General features: G+C 36.3%; 1 protein-coding gene across 1 annotated transcript in view; it reads left to right on the plus strand.

Annotated features, from left to right (window-relative positions):
* The window catches only part of LOC128995692 (dynein axonemal heavy chain 5), a 104,438-nt gene that overhangs the window by 65,463 nt on the left and 26,649 nt on the right, over positions 1-12,326 (plus strand). Inside the window, exons 47-59 of the mRNA XM_054420710.1 lie at positions 36-154; positions 541-668; positions 1,670-1,866; positions 2,666-2,851; positions 3,529-3,659; positions 6,383-6,570; positions 7,233-7,369; positions 7,624-7,764; positions 8,422-8,662; positions 9,239-9,444; positions 10,358-10,521; positions 11,181-11,303; positions 11,907-12,099. Coding sequence (XP_054276685.1) covers positions 36-154; positions 541-668; positions 1,670-1,866; positions 2,666-2,851; positions 3,529-3,659; positions 6,383-6,570; positions 7,233-7,369; positions 7,624-7,764; positions 8,422-8,662; positions 9,239-9,444; positions 10,358-10,521; positions 11,181-11,303; positions 11,907-12,099 — 2,154 coding nt within the window. The remainder of the gene's footprint in view (positions 1-35; positions 155-540; positions 669-1,669; positions 1,867-2,665; positions 2,852-3,528; positions 3,660-6,382; positions 6,571-7,232; positions 7,370-7,623; positions 7,765-8,421; positions 8,663-9,238; positions 9,445-10,357; positions 10,522-11,180; positions 11,304-11,906; positions 12,100-12,326) is intronic.

The following is a 12,326-nucleotide window of genomic DNA, read 5'->3' on the forward strand; positions in this document are numbered from 1 at the left end:
GAACATTCTTATTGTTTTAACTTTTAACTCTACAGTTGTACGAGACGCAGAGAGTGAGGCACGGCATCATGACTCTAGGGCCGGCTGGCGCAGGCAAGACTGCTTGTATACACACTCTGATGAAGTCACTCACCGCCATTGGAGAGCCACATAGGTATAATTGTTATACTTACTTGTTAATGATTGCTAATGATTGTTGTGAAGGCACTGCAGTTACAACTGCTTATTTAAGAATAACTGGTTAGATTTTGTAAGTTGAAAATTGAAAATTTACCAAAAACCCCTATGGACAGTAAATGAGAAATAGTGTGTTTCTGTGGTTAATAATATCCCTAGTGTGGTTTGTGACAATAACATGTTTTCTTTAAACAATATTTAGTTGGAATATATAATGTGACGCATGTTCCAAAATAGTCAAACAGCTGTGACATTTTAGATTATTACATTTTTTTTTATATCAGCATCCCATCTCTTGAATATGTGCTTTTATTTTTTTTACGACCACAATTAACATGAAATATATGTTTATGTTTGTTTCAGAGAGATGCGCATGAACCCCAAAGCAATTACGGCTGCACAGATGTTTGGGCGTTTGGATGTCGCCACCAATGACTGGACTGATGGAATATTTTCTGCACTTTGGAGGAAGTCTCTGAAAGTTAAAAAAGGTTTCGTATTTGTTCTTAGTTCTTACTCTTTGTACAATCTGGCAAATCAACCACTTAATGCCTCCACTCTTTCTGATATGATGTTTCTTCTTCGTCAGCTTCAACTTTCCTTTGCCATGTTCATGTAAGTGGTCTTCTGTATAAGACATACTTCATCGCTTAGGCTAAACTTTCTTCCTTTTGAAATCTTAACTTTCTTAAATTAATTTCTTCCTATATCAATCAATGATTCTATGAAACATAAGGTTCATGTTAGATAGTAACAAGACTGGAGTTGTTACTTTGACTTCAAAGAGCCAGTGGCATTTAATTAGACACAAAAAAATTTTACCTGTCCAGTCTCAGTCTGTCTCGCACCTATATTTCTTGCTTCAGCAACCTTGTCCTGTTTTTAAAAGAGATCCTTTAGTTTCTTCTAGAGAATTGTAAATATTAACACTTCAGTCAGTTTATATCCTGCAAAATATTAATCTTTATAAAAAAAAATCTTGAATCTTTTATGAATGAAAACCATAACCATAATTATTTAACACAACATCGAAATGATTTACAACTGCCCATTCATAGACTTACCTCACTAGAAACCCTTCCACAATATCTAGGGAAAAAACTGTATAATAAACTGCCAGATAATATTAAATCATTAGAATCTTCTGAAAAATACAAAAAAGAAGTTACCAAATTGCTGCTTAATAAAGGGTATTACAAAGTTAATGATTTTTTAAATGATGTATATACTTGATTTCTTAGCATATTTTATAGTTATTATGTATATTAGTTTTACGTATTTTAATTGTCCATGACCATTTCACCTGTTTCCCATCTGTAAAACGTTGTGTGAAAATAAATGATTGACTTGACTTGACTTGACTTCTTATGCTTGAATTTCCATTCTCCTCTTTCCTTTGTCGGCCTAAAGATTACATGATTCAAGCATTTTAAATATGATCTTTAATGATTGTACTGATCGTTAATCAGCTCCATTATTGAATATTTTTCAGGAGATCATGTGTGGTTGGTCTTGGATGGCCCGGTCGACTCAATCTGGATAGAGAACTTGAACTCCGTGTTGGATGACAATAAAACTCTGACTCTGGCCAATGGAGACAGGCTCAACATGTCTCCAACCTGCAAAATAATATTTGAGCCTCACAACATAGATAACGCGTCTCCCGCCACAGTCTCTAGAAACGGCATGGTAAGGCTAATTATGACTTTTTTTTAAATTACAAGGGTTTTTCTAATGGATATATATTTTAAAGCAGAAATCTTAAGTGGGAGTGTATTAAACATGTAAATACCATTCAGCATATTTAACTACAGTAGCATTCATACTTTGAAGCATTCTTAATGGCAGTAACATGACTCAGTGTTAATAGTATTTTATTATTTTAAATTTGATTAAGTTGTTGAGGGGTTTTTCATTGCTTTTAGCGTGATTTATATTTGAGATTTTGTAAACATTCACATTCTCAACCACAAGACCATTTACACCAACACTTACCCATTTTTATCCTCCAATAATAGTATTAAAATATTAATATTAGTATCAGCACTATTGGTTTTATGATATTTCCTTACAAAGATAAAAGCCTTCTGGATTTTCAGATTAAATTAGATCTAACACTGATCCACCTTGGTGTGTTTGAGTTAGAGATGGGTGGAGATGAGTGTTGATTGAATTAGATTATAGCTTTGTTCCTGTAAAAAATAAGCGGTTTCTTTAGCCAGAACCATTCATTCAAGAACAGCTTGAAGGTTCCATCAGTTTCAAACCAAGAGTATTCAGTCAGTCAGCTGAGTTTGGGAGTACCTAGACAAATTTCCTGATACATGAATAGTTCGTCCGCTTAGAAAGCGACCTGCGTGCTAATGCTAAACCAATGCTAGAGGAGGTCGCTTTCTAAGCGACCGAACTATAATAACTTTTTGTGACTAACTTAGTAGTATTTCCTCTATCCGGTACGGCTCTTGTGATCCGCCTTGTACTGTGACAGGTCTACATGAGCTCCTCGGGTCTAGACTGGAGGCCTGTGCTGGAGGCTTGGCTCAAAACTCGTAGCCAGAAGGAGGTCAGTGTGTTCCAGCAGCTGTTTGAGGACTCGTTTGCTGCCATGTACACCTGGGGAACTCAGAACCTATCTCTCACCATGAAGGTGCTGCAGTGCAACATTGTGCAGCAGGCTAGTACCTCACGGAATACTTAAGACTGGATATAGGTCACTTTAATCCTGACCAAACATTTTGTACACAATATTTATGTAGCATTCTATAAATTAGGACAATCGTATGGAAGTAAAGTGTTGATTTCCTTAAGTTGATTAGGCTCTTGATATCGTATTTTAGTAATTGTCATGAGCAATAACCTTGTTATTGCATTTTGATAGGATGTTTGCTTCAACCTTTTTTCCTATTCCACAAACTCAGTACATTATGGATGGGTGCCAAGTTTGAGATGTGGTCATATGGAAAATTACCACATTTTCCTTTTATTGTTGTATATATACTACATTTACAACACCATAACATTGAAATGTATCAATTAATTATGTCTGTAAAAAATTGTGTCTTACTTTTTATAAAAATAAATCAGGGTTCAGGTACTGACTGACAGACTGGCTGGCTAAGGTCCTGGTTAATGCTCCAAAGGTCAGGTGTGGGTTACTCACACACCCCGGTCTCATGGTTCAAAAGTAGAGCTGGATCCAAATGGCAATGTGTGTTTCTATTGAAGCTACCCCCTTTTCTATAGTTAGCTACTAGGGTTGCTTACAGAGTGACAGTTGCTTTGGGGGAGAAATACAAATTTAGATGGTGTATAATTTTGGAAAACGTTTAAAAATTAGTAAAATTATTCCAGATGCTGTTTCTGCTGCAAGGCTTGGTGCCCATCCACACTCCTGAAGAAGAAGAAGTAGAGGGGGAAAAGCCAGTGGAGAAGGAAACAAAAGATGACACCGAAGTTAAGGAGGTTGTGATACCAGACGTCAAGTGAGTTTTGTCTACTTCTACCTACATAAAAAATTAGGGGAACCACCTTTTAGTACCATGACAAAAGCCTTGTAGTCGAAAACCTTGGTTTAATTGTAGTTCTGGGGTAAGAAGTTCTTATATTACAGCACACACACAATATCAATATTATACTGGTATTTTTGTTCAATCGTAAACGTAGTAACATTACACATTACCGTAGATTACTTTTATAATTTTTTACCACCTAATATCTTTCTCATTTCTATAATCAGTCATAGAAATTACTTAAGAGTGACTCTCTGATTGAGGTTTTGCTGATTATGTTTTTTGATCTTCATTATTTTATTACAAGTTGCAGTTTTGCTCGATTTCGAGCAACAGGCTATCTAGTTTCGATTAGTTACATAAGCTTTTAGTTGAATCTCATCAAAAATTATGACTGTTATTAGTTTTCCTGTAATACAGGTACTTGACAATTGCTTGATTTCGAGCAACAGGTACTCTAATTTTAATAAAATACGTTATTATCTTGCCTTGGATTTTTATTTTCTTAAAAAAAAAGATCACTACTAATGAATGCTTGGACTATTGCTATGAATTCTGATTCTTTTTCTTCTGATCTTCCCCTTCTTCTTATAGTAGTGTGTACAACTATTTACACTTCTTTCACTGGACTACTTTTTATAACTGCACATGGCATCCACGCCAAGCAGAACGATAGACTTAATCGAAGTTGTAGGAACAACTGGGTTCATTTTGATGGTTGTTGGAGATGTTGCAAAGGATGTCTCAGTTCTGTAAGAGCAATCTGTCTGGGCGGTTCCTTCACTACTGTTCATCTCCCGTCCACCTCTCCTGGCCATGAAGAGCTGAACCACCCTCGAGCTGTGTAGGCCAGATGTTTTTTGAAATTACCAATAAACACTCCCCGCTACTCCACGCGCCAAGACTAATAGCTTTGACTAACTTTGAGGAGTAGTTGGATAAGAGGCGGTCGTTAACGTTTCTTCAGGTTCAATATAATTGTTCATCTGACTTGATAAGGATAATGCATCCTTGATTTCAAAACTGAGAAAATGTTGTTCATTTTTGACCATGTTTCTTTTCCATTGGATACAACAATTGTAACAAAATACAACACTTGCAACGAATACTCTCAAAACTCAATCTACTCCCCATACCTGCTCCAAAATCAAAATCCACAGGAACCGAGCAGCCGCACCTAACACCGCCGCCAGAACACGAACCATGATGGGAGACATTGCTGGTTTAAGGCTCTAAATGTTTTATGAAGAAATTATTATAGTTGATGATAATTGTAAGATCTCTTTCTTAAAAGTGTGTTGTATCTATGGATACAAAATTTTTGTTGTATTTTATTTTGATCCACTAAGCAACTAATTGTTGTTAAACAATTATTGTTATTGCCCACGGGCTTCAACCCGTTTGACTTCATCTTACTAATATTATAAATGTGAAAGTTTGTGTGTTTGTTTGTTTGTTAGTTTGTGTGTTTAAAGTTCAATCACGCATAAACCACTGGACGGATTGGGCTGAAATTTGGCATGATGATAGCTTACATTCCCAGTTATGTTTATGTTTTTCATTTCATGAATAATTTGTGATATTTTGCGAATTGTTGATAATTTATTTTTCTCTATTGTTTAGGTGAAGTGGTAGAACATTATGGCTATGATAGATGTGTAATACTATAGAATACTGTAAATTTAAAAAAACAAATTTTATCAAACTGTGTCGTCCCTTATTGCAAACGCAAAGCTTGAGTATAACTGCAATAAGCATTTTATACTTATATTCCAACCCCGTACGAAGGACGGGTACTCTGCTAATAAGTATTATAAAAAACTATTGATTGGTTAAGATAAGCTGAAATAAACAAAACAGAAGACAGCATTACAAACAAATAATCACACCAGATTTTAATAAGGTAATAAATTGAAAGAATAATATACAAATAAGAACAGCTGAGGTATTTTTAATATTAAGTATATGGAAAGTTCCCTTTGGAAAGCAATTATGACCTTAAAGGGCAATAATTTATGAAAAAAACCGATAATTTTGCGCAAGGTTTCTCGTCATGACGAACATTTTAAGTATGTGGTTTATGGGGGTGTGACTTGTAGTTTTCTTAAAAGTTCATGGGTACTTTTGGCTTTATATATAGATGTGTTGAATAATTGAGCATAATGGCACTAGAAAACTCTGAATACTTTTGATCGTATATTTGGCCTCCGTTACCATTATTCTTTGAATTCCAAATTGTCAAGCGAAGAGTTTTAATAGTTTTGCAAAATAAACGCAGTTATGCTTCTCTGGTTCATCCACACTAGGCATTCTTCATTGCAGGAAAGATTAATAAAACAATTGAAGTAGCAGTGTGCCTGCACCTTATAGTTGTGGCATAGGAGATGGTGTTCATTGAGCTTGGTGTAGCAAAGAGTGTATGTATGGGAGACACTGGATGTTATGGAACCCCCAAAATTTGTAGGTCATTTTATTCCTGTTTAAGTTTATTAATTTTTCTTAGTGATATATTTGTTTAGAGGCTAAAAACAATAAGAAAGGACCATCATATTCTAAGTCAGCTTCTAAAAAGAGGTATTATTATATAACTTCGTCGTTTCAATACTTACAACTGAAAATCCTCTTCCAAACATATTTGTCGCTAAACTTCAACCACATGTTCAACCATCCCAATGACTTTATTGCGTTGTCTGCAGATTGAGTTCTGAACATCTTCATCGTCTGTATGTGTTTGCTCTGATCTGGGGAATGGGAGCGTTTCTGGACCTCTCCGACAGACTCAAGTTTGACTCTTTTGTGAAGGAGAAACTAACAATGCTCGATCTACCCAAGTCAACCTGGAATGCCAACAGCACCATCTTTGACTTTGTAGTAAGCAAAGAAGGTGCGTTATGGTATTCAAATAAAATAGAGTATGTAAAGAAGTAATAGGTCTGATAGTAAACAGTTGGTTAAAAATGTACGAAATGTTTGAGGTGTTGCACACCTTAATAGTGAAAAGTATTTTCAAAATCACCCCTTTTTTTGTAGATCAATTTCTGAAATTCGGTATGGTGCTAACAATTAAGGGTAATCCTTGTGGTGACCTTGAGGTTCTGACACATATACTGTGGGAAATGTAGCCCATTGATGATACTGAAGCTCTTGTCCAAAAATACAAACTATGCACAACCCAAAATTTAAAAGAAATTCAAAATAGGATAACAATTTCCAGATGGCTGCTGGAGAGACCATTTTACAAAGAAAAGGAATTCTCATGGATTAACCCCCTATTTATTCAAACAAAATGTGGTACCATTCTTCCAAAGTCTGTACTGTTCTTAGAGAATGTGTTAGCAATCAATCACAAAGATTGCTGTCCGCTGTCTAAGTTATGTGTGTTCTGTGTCATGATAGACTCTTTCCCATTTACATAGCCTGCTAACCCAATGAAATCCTTGCCATTCGTGCACATGTTTGCAAAGTATGAATAAAGTTGATTTCATTTCATTACGTAGGCCATTAGACCCTAAGTTACTTCAATTTATTTCATTGTTTGTTACTCAGGCAAATGGGAGTTGTGGAACACTATGGTGACCAACTACGCCTATCCTGAGACCACCACACCTGACTACAGCAGTATCTTGGTACCTATAGTGGACAACGTGCGTATAGACTACCTCATCCACACCATCGCCAAGCAGGTAACTTTCTGTACTTGACATATTAAAAGATTTTTTTTATCTCCTTGCTTTCCTAGGAGTATCTAGTCTGGATCACTTTTGCACATCCCTTTAGGGGGAGGAAGCAAAGGGGTTGTGGCATTATCTCATAACCGTTAGTGATTAGTGGGATTTGAACCTTTTACCTTGGGGGCTGAACCCCCCCCCCCCCCCGAGCCAAAGGCGAGTTGTTACTATAAACTGAGATGTGTATCAAACTTTAATTTGAATTTCAGGAGAAGGCAGTACTGCTGATCGGAGAGCAAGGCAGTGCCAAGACTGTGATGATGAAGGCTTACATGAAAAAAGCGAGTCCTGAAAGACATCTGAGCAGGTCTTTCAACTTCTCCTCTGCCACCAGTCCTTACCAGTTTCAGGTATTAGGCTTCAAGTATTATATAAATAGTAAAATATTAAATTACTATGGATAAATCTATAATAAAAAATTTTAACAAATGGTTGGCTAGAACTTCATACTCAGTACAATAGCTAACTCTTTGTGTTCTGTCATGAGATGATGGGCTACACAATCGTTTTTCAAAACTATTAAATCACTTAATCCATAATCACTTAAACTATTATAATAGTTCAAAAACTAGTAGTGAGTAGTGAAAAACCAAGCAAAACCTATCTAAAACCACGAAGAGAAAGGTAGCTATGCCAGTAGCAGACATGATGTTAAAACTCTTTACGTCAAGAACATAACTATCTCATAACATAACTATCCAACTGAAACCGACATTAAAGGGTTAAACTAAAATATGTAATTTTAAAAGTTTAAATGAATATCTGCATTAAGGAAAAATAAATACATATACTCAATTAACTTACCAATAAAAAGAGTTGATATATTTCAAAAGGTAACAACACAACTAAAATTCTGCTAAATAAATTGTGTTGTGAACCTTTGTTGTTCTATCAACCCCATGCAATGTTTTCTTACATAAGTTAGTTTTATCCATTCCTTGTTCATTAATTTATTCTCAAGAAATTGTTCTTTCCTCCAATCAAGCTAAATGTAACATTATGAACAGAAAACCATCGAGAGCTATGTAGAGAAGAGGATGGGCAGTACGTTCGGTCCACCAGGAGGTCGTAAGATGACTGTGTTCATTGACGACATCAACCTGCCTGAGATCAACGAGTGGGGAGACCAGGTGACCAACGAGATTGTGCGGCAGACGATGGACATGCACGGCTTCTACAGCCTGGAGAAGCCTGGAGAGTTCACCACCATAGTGGACATGCAGTTTGTGGCGGCTATGGGTCAACCAGGTAGGAACACCCTACTAGAGTCCAATGTAGCAGTTGAACCATGGAAATTTCATTGTGTACCAATCTAGCCTGGAGAAGCCTGGAGAGTTCACCACCATAGTGGACATGCAGTTTGTGGCGGCTATGGGTCAACCGGGTAGGTACACCCTCCTAGAGTCCAATGTAGCAGTTGAACCATGGAAATTTCATTGTGTACCAATCTAGCCTGGAGAAGCCTGGAGAGTTCACCACCATAGTGGACATGCAGTTTGTGGCGGCTATGGGTCAACCGGGTAGGTACACCCTCCTAGAGTCCAATGTAGCAGTTGAACCATGGAAATTTCATTGTGTACCAATCTAGCCTGGAGAAGCCTGGAGAGTTCACCACCATAGTGGACATGCAGTTTGTGGCGGCTATGGGTCAACCGGGTAGGTACACCCTACTAGAGTCCAATGTAGCAGTTGAACCATGGAAATTTCATTGTGTACTAGTCTAGCCTAATTAGCTTGTGGCTTTTTCACTGTTCAGTGTTCAGTAGGTGACTTCTGTCAATATAATTCTAGATACTGAAATAAAGTGAATCTGTTAAATTTTAGGTGGGGGTCGTAATGACATTCCGTCAAGGCTGAAGCGTCAGTTTTGCGTGTTCAACTGCACTCTGCCCAGTGACGCCAACATTGACAAGATATTCCGAGTAGTTGGAGAAGGCCATTACAATGCCAAGAGAGGGTTCACCATCGAAGTACGGAACCTGGTCAAGAAACTCATCCCTCTGACTCGAGAGCTGTGGCAATGTACTAGAGTGAGTTTTATCTGTAATCTATATGGACTAAAAGTCACAAACAGAGCAAATAAAGCTGCTATATTTTTCCATTATATTGGAAGTCTTTTATGAAATTGATATATTTGTGAACGAGTCAAATTGACAATGTTGTTAAATGTTTAAATGTCGGGCTTTCTTTCTACAGCCTAGAACATGTATAAAGATAAAATAATACAATAGTTGGACACAAATTTCAGAAATGACATTTCCAAGAACATTAGAGCGAAAAAAGGTGAGACCAATAACAAAAACAAAGACATCATACAACATTTAGGATGTATTAGATTAGAATGATATTAGAAACATTTTAACGGCCAGAAATTGAATTTTAGACATAAAAGTCAAAATTCAAAACAATCAAAACGTATTTTGATTAAAATATATTTTAAGAAAATCTTAATTGAAAAAATGTATTGAAAGTATATTAACAAAATAAAATAGTGTTACTTTTTTTGCTTGTATCCACGCCAGTGGCATCTTTTGTTATGAAGATAAAGTTAAACACAGGGAAAGGGGTCCAGACCCATTAAATGTTTTATGGATGTGCAGGGAATTGAACCCATCCCTCCCGCACTGAAGTTCGAGACGCTAACCACTATGCTAGCAAGTAGCAACACATCCAAACACTGAGTTACTAAAAAAAAACTTAGTTTCTTTTAACTCAGTTTAATGTTGTAAGCCTCCATTGCAGTCAGTGTTTCAGATAGCTATTTGGCTCATGCAACAGATGGACAGAATTGATGGATCAAAGGGGACTGATGAATAAACAATTTTTGGTGGTTTGAAGATTCAAGTATTGGTTTTGACACATCACTACAAACTTAACTCTAATATACCCCGCTAAGTATAGAACATCTTCAGAGAGTAGATTTAAGAGTTACGTTTCCCGTAGTTAAGACTGTTGCCGACTCCAGCCAAGTTCCATTACGTGTTCAGTCTGAGAGATCTCTCCCGCATCTGGCAAGGCATGGTCGGGACACTCAGTACCGTCATAGACTCTGAGAGTGTACTGATGGTGCTGTGGAAACACGAGTGTTCCAGAGTCTTCTCTGACAGGTGTGTTCAACAAAGAACGATAAATAGATTAGACTTTAACTCAGGGTGCATTTTTTTAGACAAAGATAAGCAAAAGATGAGTGTTTTGGATGAAACAATAGATTTGTTACTTCTCACTAAGATCAGCTGGTTCTTTTAGCCAGGAACATTGTATTAAAAGCCCAACGACAGTTGGTTACAGTTTCAAGCTATCAAAAAGCTAGTTACTCTTCTCAGGATTGAACCAGCAACCCTCTGATTTTTAGTCAAACACTACAAACACTCGGCTAGCTGGTTATACACAAAAACCAACAAATCATAGCGTGAAATGTTCTTTCGGGCTTTTTGAAATTGTATACTAAATTTCTAAGCCATTTTTCATTGAACTGTTTACTATTGTGATGCTTTGAAAAATGAGGAAGTTTTGGTTGGTAAAAAGAGCAGAATTTGTCTCAGTGTACGATTATGCAATTGCTAATGTTTCCATTAATTGTAACTATCAATCCACGATAATAACTTCCTCAGGAACAAAATTTATTACTTGCAAAACTGCCTTTTTCAAAATGTTATAAGTGTGCATGGTTGGTCTGATGACTAGGGTGCTCCAGAAAAAGCAGATTACCAATATTTGTTTTCAATCAGTAATCTTTATTGCCCTAACATGACATAACTTTCAACAGATTGACTTCAATCCAAGACAAAGAGTGGTTTGACAACTCGCTCCTGCAGATGGTGGAAGAAAAACTTGGACCTAACTATAAAACTATGGCTGAGCCCAACCCTGCCTTTGTTGATTTCATGAGGTCTGTTTACTTGATAACAATATAAGTTGATAACAGTAAAGTAGATTGTATGATTTTTTGGAAAAAATTGTTAAGTTTATTAGTCAAAAGGTTTGAAATGCCTTGTAAAACGTAGTTCCTCAAAAGAGTGTTTTATGAATAATGTAAATTTAACGTAAATCAGTATCCCTTTTCCACCTTTCTTTATTTAGTAAAATAACGGAAATAGAATTTAGATATATATTCTTATACTTCTAGATTTTTCTAAATAATCTCAAATTTTAAACCTAAACCCGCAGTAAAATGTTTATAGATTAATTTAACCAAAGGTGATGTGTTTTTAACTTACTTATTTTAATCTTCTACTGATATATTTAGGAGATAGCCCCAGACATCTCAGGGTGAAATTAGTAACCAAAGTATTATTTTTATTAACCGCAAGCCCTGATTTTACAACTTCTTCATCTCGATATTCAGATACCTCAGTGTCCACCAGGCTTTTTTATTCTCAAAAGATATAGTTTTTACTACAAAGTTTTGTTTCCACTGATGTGTTGCCTGGGATCCACAATTCTTTTACCCACAAACACTGTATCTACTACATCTCATTTTGAAACTGTGTAGGGACGCCCCAGAACCCACAGGAGAGGAAGGCGAGGACGCAGACATGGAGTTGCCCAAAGTGTACGAGCCTGTGACTAACTTCAACGAGCTGCGAGAGCGGCTAGACATGTTCCTGGCACAGTTCAATGAGATGGTCCGTGGCGCTGGGATGGATCTGGTGTTCTTCCCTGACGCCATGCTGCATCTTGTCAAGGTTGTTTAAAGTTTTGATAGTTTAGGAAAGTTTCACAAACACTTTTATTTACTTATTATTTTAGATTTAAGATAAAATTATGTGCTGTTTGCAGGTTAATTTTTAGTTTTTTTTTTACCTATGTCTTTTTACAACAAAGATTTTCTAAAAAAAAAATGGAAATGTTTTTAGAAGTTTTATTTTTGGTACACCTCTCTCCTTAAGTGAACTGTCACTTAACTGAACTA

The sequence above is a fragment of the Macrosteles quadrilineatus genome, unplaced genomic scaffold (genome assembly GCF_028750875.1).
Source record: "Macrosteles quadrilineatus isolate MER2022 unplaced genomic scaffold, UCM_ALF_1.0 Scaffold_5__1_contigs__length_97177068, whole genome shotgun sequence".
NCBI lineage: Eukaryota > Metazoa > Arthropoda > Insecta > Hemiptera > Cicadellidae > Macrosteles > Macrosteles quadrilineatus.